The following is a 19,119-nucleotide window of genomic DNA, read 5'->3' as shown; positions in this document are numbered from 1 at the left end:
AGACTAAATTAGGTACATTCTAATATTATACAAGCGATTCTCAAGATTTGGAGTAAGGCCAAATGATTGCATAAATAATCTTAGTTATCTTATGGAGTATTTGTGTATTTCATGGTTATTCCTTAGCAGCAATAGAATAGAAAACCGGATAGAATTGGGTCACACTGCATATTGCAATCACAAAGCGATTTTCCAAGCGATTTGAAGGAAATAGTAAAAAACGGTTGCCAAAACGTTATTCTAGATCACAGGAAGATGGGATAATCCCTTCCGGTAACAGCAGTTATCTGTCTTTTTGAGTACATAATGCCAGACACTATTAAGCATAATTTGAAGCGGCACATGTGTTAAGGATGAGAAGCACATTCACAAACTGTTAGGTAAGGGAGTCCTAACACATTCGCTAATCTCTTGCTGAAAGTTCATCAGTGCCAACACAACCTCTTAGCACTTGGATTCTGCCTTGAAACAGTGCACAACGAGAATGGCGAGGATGTTGGACGCTGCGGCGTTCTGCTTTAGCAGGGCATGGGACACACAGAGCACAAGCCAGTAGACGCGGTTTGTGTCGCCGCAAGGCTTTCCGAATTCTTTGGCTATGAACTGCAGTCTGTACCTCTGCCCGACCAGCAGCTTCCCCAAGTTTTGCCAGGCCCTCCCTCTGCCTTGCTACTCGCATCTCAGCTTGCATAAAGACATAGTGCACCTGCTGGACTCTCATCTCTAATGCAGATAGAGCCCGGCGACGACATTCCACCGCCACTAACCTGCGTCGTGCCTCCATAAGTTCTGACCAAGGTGGCCTAGGGGTTACTGGGAGCTGCTCCCCCTGTATAGAGACTCTTCGGGATGAAAGAGGTGAAGAAGATTTAAGAGGTGAAGAAGTTGGAGAGCTATGTGAAGAGCTGCATGACGCATGTCTGCATCTTTTAGATTGTGATGCATTGGTTTTTGGACGAGAAAGAAATGGACTCGTTACTGATGAACTGTGCACTACAGGGGTGGGCTGTTTAACAGAATCCTGCCGATCAGTGAGTTTCGAAGACGACTCAGATGGTGAATGATTAGGGCTTACATTTTCAGACTCATTGGAGACAGCAGGTGGAGGTTCTTTGAGATTCTGACAGGCAGGTCTTGCAGAAGAAATAAAATCCAAAGTGGGACTATCAAGAGGGGAGTTTGCAGGGCTCATGTTGTGTGTGCTCTTAGAGGTGGAAGGAATAGCATTGGATTTAAGTCTGGGATGCGGATGGATTTCAAGAAAACTAGGCTTTAATGTGAATGTGTGGGGAACAGAAGTTGACTTACTGATGCATGAGGAACGGGTAGACTCCTCTATAGCAGAGGGTCCAGGAGACGCAGTGGATTCTTGGTTTGGAGGCAACCCTTGTGGGGCAGAGGCTGACCTTTTAGGAGAATGGCAAGGTGTTGATGAAAATCTTCTAAGAAAAAGGCTAGAAACATTAGCTGGCTTCCAAAAGGAAGAAGAAGGCACAGACTTGGCATCACTGCTCTCAGTCTCTTTCACAGTCCTTGTGTGGCTGAAAACCTTCTGAATGTTCCACAAAGCATTGCCTTGACCTATAGGCATAGTAGCAAACAGGAAGATCTAAAAGCAATAAAAAAAAGATACAGGCAGAACTGAAGTTTTTCAGCAGAAAGGCTTTCCCTCAGGATACCAGTAGCAAGTTTTCCTGGTGATGTAATCCTCCTTTGAGGAAAACAAATGGTGTTGAGCTGTCCCTCATGGACAAAGTGGACTGACAGAAACCTTGAATACAGCAGAAGAGGATACTGCTCCTGGCATGACTGATGGCTTTACCTCTGTCCTATATGACTTATGTCCTGGTAAGCATAAACTCCTTGCAGCAGAGACTCAGCAGGGTACCAAATTTTCTACGGTGCCTCTCGGATAGATGCATCTAATGTCTCATGAGCAGTGCAAGGATTTCTTCTTTCAAAATGAATGCTCAGTCATAACAATCTCCATCATCAGCACAGAATAGCGCATTCCCTCCTCTCTCCTTCTCCCAGCATCTGCTGCTGCTCTGCAGACCTCTAGACGCTCCATGACGTCACTGCATAAAAAGGCGGGGGCCGGGCATCATGTAAGCGCTAGAGAGCAAACTGGCAGATTCTCTGCGCTCCACCGTGCAATGGCTGCTGACACACAGGTGTAACATGTCCGCCATCATTCTGGAGATCATACCTGAGGCGTGATCCCGAGTCCCTTAAAGCTACAGCTCGCAAAGTGTATAGAAAGACCTATGTGACGTACTACCGTCAGCCTGTCTGCAGGGAAACTAACACTAGAAAAGTGACCACAACTTAAGGTTTCACAACTCATAATAAGTTCAATAAAGCTGGTAATAAATTCAATAAATTGCTCATCAGTGCCGTGTGCTGCCTTCCCGAGTCCTGTCAACACAATTGACCATTAATCTACTTCTGCAGCGCCACGGAAAAGGTGTATGCTTCGGAGGAACGCATGACGTATTCGTGCAGGTGTGGGCGTGGCTGCAGGACTCACCTGGCGAACAGGTAGAGGCGGTGGTGACCGGAAACGGAAGCTGGAGGCTGTGCGAAACCCGGAAAATACACCGGAACCGACCCCCTGGAGTATCTCGGGCTCTTTGTGAAAATAATCAATGTGAGTTTGGAGACGACACGATGTGGAAGCGCAGAGGGAGTGCGGGCGGCGGCTGGTCAGAAGGGGGGCCCCGGGCTGGAGAAGGGAGACATAGGAGGGGGGTGTGTAGCAGGACTGGGGCTGAACAAGGTGAGTAAATGTGTCTAGCATCTCACTAATAATAATGCAGAAAGTTTTCCAATGCTGGAAAAGTGAGAGCTCGGAACTTCAGTATTGCAGGAGCCCGATCTCCTCTATAGGATGATCAGGTGGCGACCAGGAAGGATCCAGCAGATCGGGGCAGAAATTGCATGTATATGGATTATTGTTATAAAGTAAAGTTTCCCTGTGGAGATTCTGCAGCATGGGAGTGATTGAGCTGAGTTGCTAACTTTGATTAAGACAAGCTCTTTAGTATATAGTGCTTGAGTAAATATAAAAAGTGCAATACTGAAAATAACATAGGGATTTAGAATGAACATAAGGAATTTTAGGATATAGGACAAATGTTCTTGACTGCAAAATATTTAACTTTTTAAAGCAAATGACAAAAGTAAGCATTTATGTTCGAAAAGCATGAAATGATCTGCGCTACGCGGTGGGTGATAAGTACAAATAATGCTTTTTACAGTGTTCAAGTGATATATTTCTTGTTTCATTTTAGGTCGTATTCGTGAAGAAATGCCTCGACCCCAGCCAATGGCTGTTCCACGTGGCCGGGGTTCACCCCCAGCTCACCTTCCCTCACACCGTCATAGCTCTCCGCCACAAATGTCAAGCATTCCAAGTCCTCGACGCAAGAGTCAATCAGAAGACATTACCTTCATTTCAGGGTCTGCAGAGACACCACCAGAGGAAGAGCCATGCTGTCCCCCACTGTCTCGTGCTTGGTCTACTTATAAAGCTGTGCTGTGTTACGTGTTGTCTTGTAGCTGTTGCCCAGAGAGGGATCCGGAGGTGTACATTCCATGTAATGTCGAGGGTACAGACTGTCCACCTGTGAATGGTCATCCAGCAAATAGTCCTCGTATCCCCCGCTTAGTTGAAAGAAGAAAACCAAACATGGGTAACAGTTTTAGTTACCCTGATCTTAAACTGCTGGGAGTACCCGTATACAACAGACAGCCGGTAGCTACTGATGTAGATACTGTAAAGGAGGCCCCTGCCCCAATGCCTCCCCCAGCAACTCATATTTCTGGAAATTATGACTCATTGCGGGAGTCAGATCCAGAATTATCCCGGTTGAGTGGTTCTTTGTCAAGTGCCGATATTGATGTTCTCATCTGGCATAAGCTAACAGAGTTATTTAGTCTCCATCAGATTGATGAACTGGCAAGATGCACATCAGATACAGTCTTCCTGGAAAAAAGCAGCAAAATTACAGAGTTAATCAGTAGCCTCACCCAGGACTACCAACTGGAAGAGCAAGATGCTGAGTGTCGGCTAGTGCGGGGGATCATCCGCATCAGTACACGCAAGGTCCGCAACCGTGGACCCTCTGCCCGTAGTGGAGAGAAGGGTGGAGGGCAACAGCATAACAGCCGTAATGGAGGCAAAGCTCCTGACAGTGGCAATGAAAGCATGCAAGAATCTGGACTGACTAGCCAGGATGGTGAGTGTCTATTGGGGAAATGTGAGGGATGTGTGTGGGTTTTCTTTTCAGAAACCTGGAATAGAACTAACTTTTTTTTTTTCTGCCTTTTTACTGGTTTTTCCTATTCTACTCCTTTTTCTGTGACAGATCTGGACGTAAAGATTTCACAAGAAACCTCATCTGACCTCATGGCACGAAACATGAGAAGATACAGTGCCCCAGGTATAGAGTGCGCCTTTATATAATGCTTGTATGTTTAAACTGAATGTTGCATGTGTCATACATTGTGCAGCATATCAACAAATTCTGGTTATGTCTTTTCTTTTTCTGTTCGAGTGATTGCCCTGTTCTGACTTCAAAGGTATAACTACATTTGTAGCAGACCATGGGACTGCTATGGGAGTTACGAGCCCAGGGGTAATGTTTTGTAAACTACCCAGGCATTTTGCAAAGAATTTGGTTAAGGCTCGGTTCAACTTCACACTGCAACGCAAAATGGGCACTTTTTGCTTGTTTGTCAGATCACAGCAGAGCGCAGACAGACAGTGTAATGGATCCTATTTATTAATAGGATCCGTTCATACTTGTCAGTCTGCAATGGACCATTTGTGATCCGCCTCGATGTGTACCAAGCCTAAATGACTGTGTTCACGTGTCAGAGCTCAGGTCCAATTGTGGGGTTGATTACTGCATTTTTACATTTGTTATTATATTAGAATGAAGCAGGCATCAGTAGTAAAGGGAGTTATAAAATGTATTAGGTGGTTTAGAGTCCTAATGATTCTCACTCTGGCTGGGCAGCTATGAATGATATCCCACTTTCTCTGTATGCACAACTTCCCTTGCTAATAGTCCCATATCCACACAGTTTTATGTAGATTTACATGTATAGGCTGTTGATCCATTCAGACTTGTTTTGTTCTATTTAGACTGTTGAAGGTACTTCTACTGAGAAACATCGTGAATCTTTTGTTACTTGTTTTTTGTTCTGCCTTGCATAAATGCTGAGGACAAAGCAGTTTTCTGGGCAAGGGTTTTAATTGGTGAAGCAGATCTGAGGACTTCTTCGCTCTGAAAACAATGAGAGGGGAGGGGGACTCTGGCTTTGGTGTTCTGCTTTGCACATTGTCCTGATTAGCTTTTTACACGGTGACCTGTTGGATCCATTATATGTAAATAAGGCAACTGATTGATAAATGCAAATTTGTATCCTTAATCTATATTTGATTTCTTTGTTTAGTAGTAGACTTTAGTAGTTTGATTTGCCAACCTGGGCAGTGCAAATTACCATTTAGATGTAGTACACAATTATTGTGTTAGAAACATGCCTTCCTGAGTTATGCCTGGTACACACCATGCAATTTCCTGTCCAATTTTGGGTCAAATTGATAATTCCTGACTGGTCCAATCTGATTTCCAATTGTTTTTCCAATCTTTTTGTAGTGATTGGAAAACCGTTCAGATAGCGAATTGGACCTGTCGGAAATTATCGTTCGACCTGTACTCTGACAGGAAATTGCATAGTGTGTACCCAAGCATTCTTACCTTATCAGTCTATGCTGGCTGGAAAGACAAACCCATGGGATGAATGCCCAGTAGTTTTTAATTGCCTCTGATCTATGTGTGACAGATAAATATAGATATAAAAACATTGCTGTGTATCCTCCTTTAAGGCTGGTACACACGATGCAACTTACCGACAGATCGGGCCAAATCAATTTCCAGCATGCCCCATCTGCTCCCGAACGATAATTGTATCGATTTTAAGGTCATTACTGCACCAAATTGATCCTGTTGTTGATTGGGTGCAGATCGGGCTTGTCGGAAGGAATTATAGAGTTATATCACATCAATGACAGGTCAATTTTGCCACTTCCATTTAGTGTGAGAGCTTACAAACACAATTTCCGGCCTGTTCCCATGTGGATGGGAGTACATTACTAATGGCTTCTGTGTCTAAAGGCTCATACACACGTGCAACTATTCCTCTCAACTACTGTCCAAACGAGCAACTGATAGCAGGTGGTTTGCCCGATCCAACCAGCGGTTCAACCCACACGACTCTTGTGCAGATGGCCGCATGTGTACAAGCTGTTTAAACGACTTGTACTTGTTTTGAATGTGGTCATATCATGCAGTCTGTCATTCCACTTGCGTGTGCAGTATGTAAATGAGTTGGTTGTTTAGTTGGGTTTGGCAGTGTGGAAATACAAGTTGTCAATGGGTTGTCCTGCGGTTGGTCATGTCGTCAGGTGGGTCGTGCGCTTTGTTGGACGTGTGTACGAGCCTTAATAATCTACAGCGTCATACACACATATGAAGCAAAGGCAAGTCGCTTGGCAGGTATCTGGACGCAATCCTGATTGTGCACTAGCAACGCATCTGTTGCTATGGGGAGGGAGGCCCTTGAATTATTATCTATACCTAGTCACAGCAGTACATATTTAAACTACCACTGAAGTTCTCGTGTATAACTTGTGTACTGTAGTTTGAGGCGCTCCTGGAACTTCAAGCAAATAAATTGTATTTGAGTCAGTCTTATATTCTGGAAACAACTACAGTTATGATCTGATACATTTTACTATATTCTTGTTAGTTTTTTTGTCTTGTTGTGGTTTTTATTTTTTTTTTTCTGTCAGGGAGGCCCAAATTCTTCTGGAAGTAGACTCTGGTCAGGGGTTGCCCTCTGTAGCTTATACTATACCTGAGAGTTTTAAGGATGCATTTTAAGTGGACCTGAACTCTTGCACAGGACTAAAGAAATACATAGAGAAATGCACCCTGTATGTATTTAGAGAGTTTAGCCTGTTTAAAGCGGACCTGAACCCAGTAAGATACACAACAGCATAATAACCTTTAAACAAAAAAACATGTATTTGTTACAGCTGATATAAATCTGCACCGTTTCTCTACTTCCTGATTCATGGAAGCAGACATATTGCTAACATCCTGTACTTTCAAATGGGCTTATCTGCCGTGGCAGTGATGTGACACAGGGGCGAGATCAGATTACAACTTGTGATTAGACACAAATGAGGGGGAATTAAACAGGCTTAACTCTCTAATTACATACAGGGTGCATTTCTGTTTTCCTTCTGTCCTGTGCAAGAGTTCAGGTCGACTTTAATTCCCCCTCATTTGTGTCTAATCACAAATTGTAATCTGATCTCTCCCCCTGTGTCACATGCCTGCCTATGGCATAGATGGCAGATAAGGCCATTTGAAAGCACAGGAGGTTATCCATATGTCTGCTTCCATGAACCAGGAAGTAGAAACCGTGCAGATTTATTTTAGGATTTGTATCAGGTGTAACAAATAATTTTTGTTTGTTTGTTTAAAGGATACCTGAAGTGACCTGTGACATGAGATAGACATATGTATGTAAAGTGCCTAGAACACAAATAACTATGCAGTGTTCCTTTTTTTTTTTCTTTCTCTGCCTGAAAGAGTTAAATATCAGGTATGTAAGTGGCAGACTTAGTCCTAACTCAGACAGGAAGTGACTACAGTGTGACCCTCACTGATAAATTCCAACTATAAAACATTTTCCTAGCAGAAAATGACTTCTGAGAGTAAGAAAGAAATAAAAAGGGGAATTTCTTACCAGTGAGGGTCTGTACATACACATGTCTATCTCATCATGTCACTTCGGGTATCCTTTAAAGGTTATTTTGTGGTTGCTTATCTTTTAGAGCAGAGAGGTACAGTGTCTCAATATATTATATATAGCACATACATACGGTATTTAAAATGTTCTGGTGTCCTAAATACAGCAGATGCTCAGCTACAATGCCATGGTGTCCTGCATACTGCAGATTTTATTGGTTAAAAATGTGTTTAGATTTTGCCTGCTATTATGTTTTGATATGTTTCTTACTACTGATTTCAATGTAGTACTGTGTTATTGAGTTCTAGCAAATCCACTGTTCACCTACACTTTCTTGAAGTGAACCAGAGATGAAGCACCCTCATGTATTTCACCATATATATCAGTGGGAACATTCAAGAAAACACCTACCCTGCTTTCTGTTTCATCCTTCAGCCTGCCTGTTAGCAGCCCTGATAAAATCCCCAACTGAGCATTCAGTCTGGCTTTGCTCAGGAATCATTATAACAGAGTCTGTCTTCTCTAAAGTCTTTTCAAGCCCAATCCTGCTCCCCTCCTGGCCCTGCTATAATGATTCAGCTATAATGATTCCTGAGCAAAGCCAGACTGAATGCTCAGTCGGGTAGTGATGGGAATTCCGGCTCTTTTAAGAGAATCGGCTCTTTTGGCTCGGCTCCCATTAAAGAGCCGGCTCGTATGGCTCTCAAACGGCTCTTCATTTAATATCATTTGAAGCCACTCATATACGGAAGAAAAGCTCCGTCCCGTCTCCATGACAACTCCAGGCTGCTTCTCTGAGTGGGGCAATCCCTCTTGCTGCTGCTCTGCTCCGCCCCATACACCCCTACAAGCTACAGAAGGACGACTACATCTCCCGGCATGCCTCAGCACCCTTTATTATAGAGCAGAGCACACTGGTGAGTGACTCACAGGCATCGGCTCTTTTTTAAACTGAGCACTGGCTCTTGTCGTTCGCAGCAAGAGCCGGCTCGTTCGCGAACGACCCATCACTACAGTCGGGGATTTTATCATGGAGGCTGAGCAGTGAAGAATGAAACAGAGAGCAGAGTAGGTGTTTTCTCTAATGTTCCCACTGATCTATATGGTAAAATACATGAGGGTGCTTCGTCTCTGGTTCACTTTAAGGGTGATCCTACCATTCATTTTAGATTTTCAATTTTGTCAGGTTTGTGGGTAGCAAGCTGGGCAAAAAAGGCCGCTAGTTTAATAAATGAGTCCAAGATTGACTTGGTTCTAAATTGTGTAAAATTCTTAAAGCGAACCCGAGGTGGGTTTTAAAGACCTAATTGCACACAGAGGCTGGGTCTGCATATAATGCCCAGCCTCTGTTGCTTTATTGTTCTCTCCCAGAACCCCCCCCCCCCCCCCCCCCCCCAGCGCTCTGCTTGCATTCATAAATCAAACCGTCGTGCGGTACGCAGCGTGTCGATAGCCGGCTGATTACATGGCCACTGTTACTCTTGCCGCTCCCCCGCCTCCTCCATATCGCCGCTCTCCGCCTGTGTCCCTTCGCTCCTCGCTGATTGGAGCGTTCTACTAGTGATTTCAGCTTGTCTGTAAATCGCTAGCCCTTGAAAAAGCACTGTGGCAATGCAAATCAATGGTAGTGTTCACACTGTAGCAATCACCAGTGATCTGCTGAAATCTCTGCAGCGATTTGCTGAAATCTCAGACTTGGTGCGTGCAGCATTTTTGGAGCGATTGCATTTCAATGTTTAAGAATAACAAAATGCAATCACTCCAAAATCACTTTCTTGTAATAACAGGAAAATTGCTCTGCAAAACGCTAGTGGTGTGTTTTTTTTTCTTTAAGTGTTTTGGGATTCCCAGTGTGAATGTGACGTTTTACATCTAACCTCTCCTCTGCCCAACACTAACCTACCCACTTCTCAACACTAACCTCCCCACTACTCTGCCTAACACTAACCTTCCCCTCTGCTCTGCCTAACACTAACCTCTCTTCTGCCTAACACTAACCTCCCCCTCTGCTCTGCCTAACACTAACCTCCCCCTCTACTCTGCCTAATACTAACCACCCCTTGATGCCTAATGCCTGGCTGATGCACACAATGAGATTTTCTGGCAGGTTTACTGCCAGATCATTTTTTTCCAACATGTCTGATCTGATTTCCGATTGATTTTCCGTTCACTACTACAGTGGTTTGCAAAAGTATTCGGCCCGCTTGAAGTTTTCCATATTTTATCACATTACTGCCGCAAACATGAATCAATTTGATTGGAGTTGCACGTGAAAGACCAATACAAAGTGGTGTACACATGAGAAGTGGAACGAAAATCATACATGATTCCAAAAATTTTTGCAAATAAATAACTGCAAAGTGGGGTGTGCGTAATTATTCGGCCCCCTGAGTCAATACTTTGTAGAACCACCTTTTGCTGCAATTACAGCTGCCAGTCTTTTAGGGTATGTCCCTACCAGCTTTGCACATCTAGAGACTGAAATCCTTGCCCATCCTTCTTTGCAAAACAGCTCCAGCTAGATAGACAGAGTTTGTGAACAGCAGTTTTCAGATCTTGCCACAGATTCTCGATTGGATTTAGATCTGGACTTTGAATGGGCCATTCTATCACATGGATATGTTTTGTTTTAAACCATTCCATTGTTGCCCTGGCTTTATGTGTAGGGTTGTTATCCTACTGGAAGGTGAACCTCCACCCCAGTCTCAAGTCTTTTGCAGACTCCAAAAGGTTTTCTTCCAAGATTGCCCTGTATTTGGCTCCATTCATCTTCCCATCAACTCTTACCAGCTTCCCTGTCTCTGCTGAAGAGAAGCACCCCCCAAGCATGATGCTGCCACCACCACATTTGACAGTGGGGATGTTGTGTTCAGAGTGATGTGCAGTGTTAGTTTTCCGCCACACATAGCATTTTGGCCAAAAAGTTCCATTTTGGTCTCATCTGACCAGAGCACCTTCTTCCACATGTTTGCGGTGTCCCCCATATGGCTTGTGGCAATCTGCAAACAGGACTTCTTATGCTGGGCATACACGGGTAGATAGTTTATCAATCGAGCCGCTGATGGCTCGATTGATAATTTGCGACATGTCCAATCACCGCGTGGATCGATTCCCCGCTCGATACCCGTGGGCGGACAATAGCGGATATCGAGCGGAAGATAAGGCAGCGCCCGCGGGGACGAGCGGGAATCGATCCGGGCGGCCACTGGGACGCGGCGGGAGTCGATCCGGCGGCTAATCGAGCCACCGGATCTTACCATGTATTCCCAGCATTATGCTTTTCTGTTAACAATGGCTTTCTTCTTGCCACTCTTCCATAAAGGCCAACTTTGCGCAGTGCACAACTAATAGTTGTCCTTTGGACAGATTCCCCCACCTGAGCTGTAGATCTCTGCAGCTTGTCCAGAGTCACCATGGGCCTCTTGACTGCATTTCGCTCTCCTTGTTCGGCCTGTGAGTTTAGGTGGACGGCCTTGTTTTGGTAGGTTTACAGTTGTGCCATACTCCTTCCATTTCTGAACGATCGCTCAAACAGTGCTCCGTGGGATGTTCAAGGCTTTGGAAATCTTTTTGTAGCCTAAGCCTGCTTGAAATTTCTCAATAACTTTACCCCTGACCTGTCTGGTGTGTTCTTTGGACTCCATGGTGTTGTTGCTCCCAATATTCTCTTAGACAACCTCTGAGGCCGTCACAGAGCAGCTGTATTTGTACTGACATTAGATGACACAGAGACGCACTCTATTTAGTCATTAGCACTCATCAGGCAATGTCTATGGGCAACTGACTGCACTCAGACCAAAGGGGGCTGAATAATTACGCACACCCCACTTTGCAGTTATTGATTTGTAAAAAGTGTTTGGAATCATGTATGATTTTTGTTCCACTTCTCACATGCACACCACTTTGTGTTGGTCTTTCACGTGGAATTGCAATAAAATTGATCCTTGTTTGTGGCAGTATTATGACAAAATGTGGAAAACTTCAAGGGGTCCGAATACTTTTGCAAACCACTGTATGTGTATCAGAACCCTGTTCCGAATGATGTGAAAGAGAATACGAATTTGACATTGCCTCTGTGTGCTGCTTATCATGGTGCATTCCATCTACTTCTCATTCCGGCTGTGATTGAGGAAATCTTGAGAGCTGGAGTGCACCATGGCAGGCAGCACACAGAGGCAGCGGCAAGGGTTATCTCCCAGCCCACAACCACTCTTACATCTTATCTTGGCCACGTCCACATTAACTGGCCATTGTGGGAACTGGCCACACTTCTGACTTTGGCCATAACCTATACAGCACATTTTATATATTTACTTTTTGGGGGCATTTACAGTATGCTATGTGTATGTTATAAGCTGCTGTCATCTAAATTGTATACTATGTTTCCCCCCCCCCCCCTCAAGAAAGATTGGGCAACATGTCCCCTACAAGATCTTTGTCTACTACTATATAAATTAACAGGTGACCTATTGTAAAGTATATTTTGTCACGTGGTGATCATGGGTAGGTGTGCCACATCTTCATTTTATTCCCTTTATACCACTGAACACAGGACCTGTTTTTTTTTTTTATCACTGGGTGAGATGGGGCATCTGCAAACCTATTAGGTAATTTAGCGTCACTGAAAAAGTAAAGATGCTGTCTGATGTCTGCAAGTATCTGTTTTATTTCATGTATGAACTTCTGGGGAGCAGCTCTATCCAAGTCAGCTTGTATAATTAAATTCTAGAGCAAATAAATACGCAGTGCAAAAAAACTTGTCGTTTGCAAGCAGAAATAATTGGAGTTTTTAGATTAGCAGGGCACAGTTCTAAAGGTAAAAGAGAGAATTGTGCTGACATTAGCAGTTTCTTTTTTTATTCAGGTTTCCTAGCACACTACATCACCATTATATTATTAAGTTCAGAAATGGGTTTTCACTTTAAAGGACAACTGAAGTGAGAAGAATATGGAGGCTGCCATATTTATTTCTTTTTAAACCATACCAGTTGCCTGGCAGTTCTGCTAATCTACTTGGCTGCAGTAGTGTCTAACACTAGAAACAAGCATGCAGCTAATCTTGTCAGATCTGACAATGTCAGATACACCTGATCTGCTGCATGCTTGTTCAGGGTCTATGGCTGAACGCATTAGAGGCAGAGGATCAGTAGGACTGCCAGGCAACTGGTATTGCTTAAAAAGAATTAAATATGGCAGCTTCTATAACCCTCTCCCTTCAGTTGTCCTATAAACATCAGAGCACTTCTATATCTATTATAGCTAATATAGGATCTATGCCAGTTTACATATGATCTGTTGCTACAGAGCTGCACGCTACCTCTAGATAACTTTGTTCTGGCAACCTTATGGCTCCAGTGTCCCAAGAAAAGTGCACAGTATCCAGGAAATGTCAGCATTTTCACATCACGTCTTAAAGGACAACTGAAGGGAGAGGGTTATGGAAGCTGCCATATTTATTTACTTTTAAGCACGCCAGTTGCCTGGCAGTCCTACTGATCCTCTGCCTCTAATGCGTTGAACACACCTTTACAGACAGGCCCCATAGTGTTTTGCTGAAACAGTATGTAGTCATTTGGAACTAAACTTTATTGTCCTTTCCTGCATTTAATTCTTCAAACTAGTAAGTATTGATCATAACATGCATAATAAATGGTCTATAGTCATTACTTGCAACTTACATCCAGTACAGAGAAAATTGGTGCTTCCTGCGGACCCTTGATATTGTTTTGTGGAGGTGCTACATAGAGTGCTTGTTTCGCTCTCTTAGTCCATAGAAAATAGCCTGACAAAGCCGGTGTACCAACATTTCAGCATACCCATCAAAACAGCATACAAATGCTACTGAGCGTGTGCAAAGTCGTGCAGCCCGTAAACTAACTCCATAATACCGATCAGCAGCACTAACCTTGCAACCCGAGTCCTGGTGTGTAATGTCCACTATCTAGTGGACATAGAGTTAGAATAAAATGTTGTCCAAGAGAAGCGAGGCCCAAGCCCGCAGCCCAGTGATTGAAGCAAGCAGGCAAGGGGACACTGAACACCAGAGCAATTTTCACCTTTCAGCGCTCCATCCATTAATTCGTCTAACTTTATTATTACTTATCGCAATGAAATGAACTATATCTTGTTTTTTTCACCACCAATTAGGCTTTCTTTAGGTGGGACATTATGCCAAGAATTATTTTATTCTTAATGTGTTTTAATGGGAAAATAGGAAAACTGTGGGAAAAAATATTATTTTTCAGTTTTCGGCCATTATAGTTTTAAAATAATGCATGCTACTGTAATTAAAACCCATGAAATGTATTTGCCAATTTGTCCCAGTTATAAAACCGTTTAAATTATGTCCCTATCACAATGTTTGGCGCCAATATTTTATTTGGAAATAAAAGTGCATTTTTTTCAGTTTTGCGTCCATCCTTAATTACAAGCCCGTAGCTTATAAACGAACAGTGTTATACCCTCTTGACATAAATATTTAAAAAGTTCAGTCCCTAAGGTAACTATTTTTGTTTATTTTTTTTATTGTATTTTTTTTAAATAACTAAAAAAAAATTGGGGAGTGTGGGAGGTAATGAGTTAATTTATTGTGTAATACAATGTATTTGTATGTGTAAAATACTTTAGGGTGTAGTTTACTATTTGGACACAAGATGGCCACAGTGAGTCTGTTTACATGCGACCTGTAAGCGTCCAGAAGGACGCTTACAGGAAGCAGTAGGAGGCTGGGAGAATCACAATGATCGCGCTGTTTCTAATAGAAGAAGCGGATCATTGCGGGGGCTTAGATCAACAAACGGGAATGGATTTTCCCGTTCATTGATCTCCGAGCGGGCGGCGACGTGCACGAGCGGTGGGTGCGCGCGCACGAGCGGCGGGAGCGCGGACAGCGACAGTAGCGCGGAAGGTACGGATTTCTCCATCCCTGGGGGTTAAAGGATGGAAAAAGGGACGGAGAAATTCGTACCGCCGGGGGTAAAGTGGTTAAGGCTAGGTCCACTCTAGGCACGGTTGCAGAACGGAGCCTGCGGTCCGTGAACCTAGCCAAACCTGAACACAAACGGATCCATGCTGCTTTTTGCAGCATGAACCGTTTGCGTTTTGAGTGGTGGGGCATAGCAGGCAGGACGAGGATGGCAGCGGTCGGCAGGAAAGGGGGGACGCTCCCCCCTCAGTCCCCCTTCAGCATGGCGACCTCCTCTCTCCCTTATAGGCTGGGACACAGAAACGGATCTTTCTGTGTTCAAAACGGCCTGTGTAGATGGGGATCCGTTTTCCTATTGCCTGCCACTACCCCTGCATGTATCAGGTTCCAGATGCGTTCTGCAAAAATGCAGCAGATCCGGACCTTCCGTTCAGGTATTGAAAACGGGTCCCCACAAACGCAGATGGATCCCTTTTTTTTTTTTTTTTTTTGGGTGAAGAGGGCTGCTATTTTCAACATTGCTATCTGTGGCTCCGGTTCAGTTCTGGTTTTAAAAATCGAGCCATGGACCGGTTCCGGACCTAGTGTGGGCTAGACCTAAATGTATGCTGTTTTGACAATGTATGCTGATTTGTTGGTACAAGTGAAACCACAAAACCCCTGTTAGCTGATGCCCCAAGCTGGAATTAAAATTGCCCAGTTTCTCCATTCCACCTTGCATAGTCTCTAAAAAGCTCAGGTGATAATATGATGTGGAAGCATCTTGCCAGGACTTCAACCTCTTCTGGGGATCTGAGATACGAGGAAGGAAGGTCTGCACCAGTCCAGGTTTCTAAACTTTATTTAGGACATATCCAATATACAGACATGGATACAGGCATCAATTAGCTAATTGATGCCTGTATCCATGTCTGTATATTGGATATGTCCTAAATAAAGTTTGGAAACCTGGACTGGTGCGGACCTTCCTTTCTCGTATTTCTGTGGGCCTGCTGACCTGGTCGTGCACAGTCACAGGATCCTGTGGGTTGTAGCGGTGTTCACACACTTTCTGCAGATATCTTCTGGGGATCTGCTGTATCATAGCAGTGGCCCAGTCTACCTGTAGTTACATTTAGGAGGTAGCATGGCACATGTCGTGCACCCTCTTCTTTGGTCTTTTGCTTCCTATTAGAGGTGGAAAGTTGTGGCCCGTAAATCATTAGTCACCTGCTCCTGTCCTGTTTGTTGGTGGAGGCATGACCATACCACAGGCAGGGTGCAACACTGTTGGGTGTAATGTGGTGGGGTTGTGAAATGAGTCTTGCTTACCATTCTTCTTTGAGAGGGAGGTGTGAAGAAAAGCAGTGTTGTCCACTAGAGGGAGTTCACATGACCCTCAATAGGACCTTGTCCCGGCTCTGCTACTAGTCATCAGACTTTCAGGTACAAGAAAAGTCTGATGCCGATAAAAGGAACTCATACTCATCTATGGGAATTCGCAGCAGAGAGGAGGATGCACTCTGTCAAAAGTAAGCAGGTGGGATGTGCCACGGCTTTCTGGTGACCAGGCGGATAAGTATATCACAAAGGAAGAAGCCGGCACCCATCCACTTGTATTATGCTCTCTTTTTTTTTTTTTTTTTATTTGCTCTTTACATGAGACTGTCACATAGATGTACGTTTTGGAGCGTACCACCCCTTTCTCAAGTTAAAGACAGTCTGAGAATGTCACTAACTTGAGAAAGGGGTGGTACCCTCCGAAATGTCATACATCCATGTGACCGTCTTATGTAATGAGTTTAATAAAAAAAAATAGCGTAATACAAGTGGATGGGTGCCGGCTTCTTCCTTTGTGATATACTTATTCGCCTGGTCACCAGAAAGCCGTGGCACATCCCACCTGCTTACTTTTGACAGAGTGCATCCTCCTCTCTGCTGCGAATTCCCATAGATGAGTATGAGTTCCTTTTATCGGCATCAGACTTTTCTTGTACCTGAAAGTCTGATGACTAGTAGCAGAGCCGGGACAAGGTCCTCTACCCCAGCCATCACACACTGATTGCTATTAGACTAAGAGGCACCATAGGGCCCACAACCTCCCCAACACCTTAATATCTAGTTATCTGGCTTGCAGTCACTGCCATGTATCCCCTTTTCTTATTTCTTTCTGCTTCATACACAATTAGGAATGACAGCTGAATGAATTCTGCACCCCTTCCTACACTGCGCCCTGAGGCTGGAGCCTCTCCAGCCTATGCCTCGGACCGGCCCTGACTAGTAGGCATATCTTTGTATGTATTGTTTGCTCATCAGTATCTCTGTTTTGTGCAGGATCTCCATTCCAGAAAGAGGATTCCTTGCAAGATACGTCAACAGATTCCTCAGGCACACCTCTGTTGAAAGTTTATTGTTAGAAACTCTTGGAGAGCTCCTCATGCTGCAGAATCTTCACTCAATGGGTACAGCTGAGTGTCATGGCTATCTATGGACTATCCATTGGAGTATTTACTATTGAACATTCTACACATTGACTGTGCCCCTGAGCTCTTCAAATGAAGAGCTACCTGTTCAACCATATGCATCATTTTAAAACAATGATGTTAATCCAAGAATGCTGTATTCTGTTATAAGTTTGGACCTTGGGTTGGAGAATTGTACTATACCATTTAAATAGCGATTATTTTACAGTGCCATTTGTTCACTTGGATATGTTTTTGTAGGACTGTCTTTAATGCCTCGTGATGCTTTCTTACCTTCCAATGTTACATGAAAACACCTTGGCAAAATCTGAAATCTGTGATTGATCCATACCTGTATATGATATAAATATGTAATTAGGTGAACCAGCCTCTGAAATACATGATGTGATGGGATAAACGTGTTGGTGGTATTGCTGGAAGCATGTCTGTTAGAAAGTGGCTCAAAGTAGGAGCAAATGTGGTCTAAGTAAGTGTGAACGATTGTTAAAGTATAAGGCAAGTGACAACCCGGTAATAAATGTAATTCAGAGAAGTCTGCCTTGTGTTTTGTAGCCAGCTGCAAAGCTGCCCATTATGGTAACATATTTAGGACTATATGCAGTTTTCCAGGTTACATATAGATGTCACCTTTAGGCCTCTTTCACAGTAGGACGTTGCGATTTGATGCAACGTTAAAGTCGCAACGCAAATTACAACGCAATGACCCAAAAAAGTCGCAACGCAACTTGATGCCCGTTACAGTCGCATACAGGCAATGAAAAGTATGTTTCCAAGCCATTACTGAGCATGTGCAAACAGTCCAAAGCAGCTAATAACGTGTATAACGCACTGCATGCAGTACTTTCACTTAACGTGCAGCGTTAGTCAGCAACGCAACGTGTGCACTCTGAATGGGGCATTGATTTTTCATTGCAGTGAGTTATTCTGCATTAAATGTTGTTTTAAAGTGCGACTTTAACGTCACACTGTGATAAAGGCCTTTAAAGGTGAGATGTGTTTAAAGTGAATCCGAGATAAACTTTTACTCATTGCATAATTGTGTTCCTTTCATATAGTTTATAGGGCATTCCTCAAGCCAAATACTTTTTTTTGTTTTAATACTCTAATTCCCTATAAACTAAACAAGCCTTGCCCACAGCTTTTCACAGTGCCTTGAAAAGCAAGGGCTTATAGGAGCTCAGTCGGAGGAGGAGGAGGTTACTAGCCATTGATTTCAGAGGCAGAGGGGAGGAGGAGGGGACTGAATTTACACACAGGCAAGCTGATAGCATCTCCAGTCTTCAGCCTGTGACAAAATTACATTCAAAACATGGCTGCCATCATTGTATCACAGGAATAAATAATCATAATCTTTTGAACCTGTTTGCAGATAGATATGCTGTGTAAACTATCTAAACTTTAGATAATATGTATGTATGTATGTATGTAGTATATGTGTAATATATATATATATATATATATATATATATATATATATATATATATATATATATATATATATAAGTATATATGTATATATTATATATATATATATATATATATATATATATATATATATATGTATATATGTATATATATATATATATATATATATATATATATATATATATATATATATGTGTATATATATATATATATATATGTATATATGTATATATATATATATATTATATATATATATATATATATATATATATATATATATATATATTATATATATTATATATATATATATATATATATATATATATATATATATATATATATATATATATATATATATATATATATATATATATATATATATATATATGTATATATATATGTATGTATATATGTATAGTATATATATATGTATATATGTATGTATATATGTATATATATATATATATATATATATAT

At 42.7% G+C, this 19,119-nt stretch overlaps 1 protein-coding gene across 2 annotated transcripts; it reads left to right on the top strand.

Moving 5' to 3' along the window:
* Positions 1-2,137: 2,137 nt before the first annotated feature.
* Positions 2,138-17,749, top strand: KDF1 (keratinocyte differentiation factor 1). Of its 2 annotated transcripts, none has more exons than XM_068269240.1 (4): positions 2,138-2,650; positions 3,294-4,241; positions 4,371-4,445; positions 17,069-17,749. In XM_068269240.1, the coding sequence occupies exons 2-4, from the start codon at positions 3,311-3,313 to the stop codon at positions 17,149-17,151; spliced, it is 1,089 nt and encodes a 362-aa protein (XP_068125341.1). In that variant the 5' UTR covers positions 2,138-2,650; positions 3,294-3,310; the 3' UTR covers positions 17,152-17,749. The 2 variants fall into 2 exon arrangements, with proteins under 2 accessions (XP_068125341.1, XP_068125340.1); XM_068269239.1 differs by lacking the exon at positions 2,138-2,650 and adding an exon at positions 2,658-2,779.
* Positions 17,750-19,119: the final 1,370 nt, after the last annotated feature.

The sequence above is a fragment of the Hyperolius riggenbachi genome, chromosome 2 (assembly GCF_040937935.1).
Source record: "Hyperolius riggenbachi isolate aHypRig1 chromosome 2, aHypRig1.pri, whole genome shotgun sequence".
In the NCBI taxonomy this organism is placed as follows: Eukaryota; Metazoa; Chordata; class Amphibia; order Anura; family Hyperoliidae; genus Hyperolius; species Hyperolius riggenbachi.
The sequence above is the reverse complement of the archived record's forward strand: the minus strand, read 5'-3'. Positions and strand labels throughout refer to the sequence as shown.

Bases quoted from the DNA above. Each gene is read 5' to 3' on its own strand.
- KDF1 (XM_068269239.1), top strand. From the start codon at position 2,671: ATGTGGAAGCGCAGAGGGAGTGCGGGCGGCGGCTGGTCAGAAGGGGGG. The intron at 4,242-4,370 runs GTGAGTGTCTAT...TTTCTGTGACAG, and splicing joins TGGACTGACTAGCCAGGATG to ATCTGGACGTAAAGATTTCA. The intron at 4,446-17,068 runs GTATAGAGTGCG...TGTTTTGTGCAG, and splicing joins GAGAAGATACAGTGCCCCAG to GATCTCCATTCCAGAAAGAG.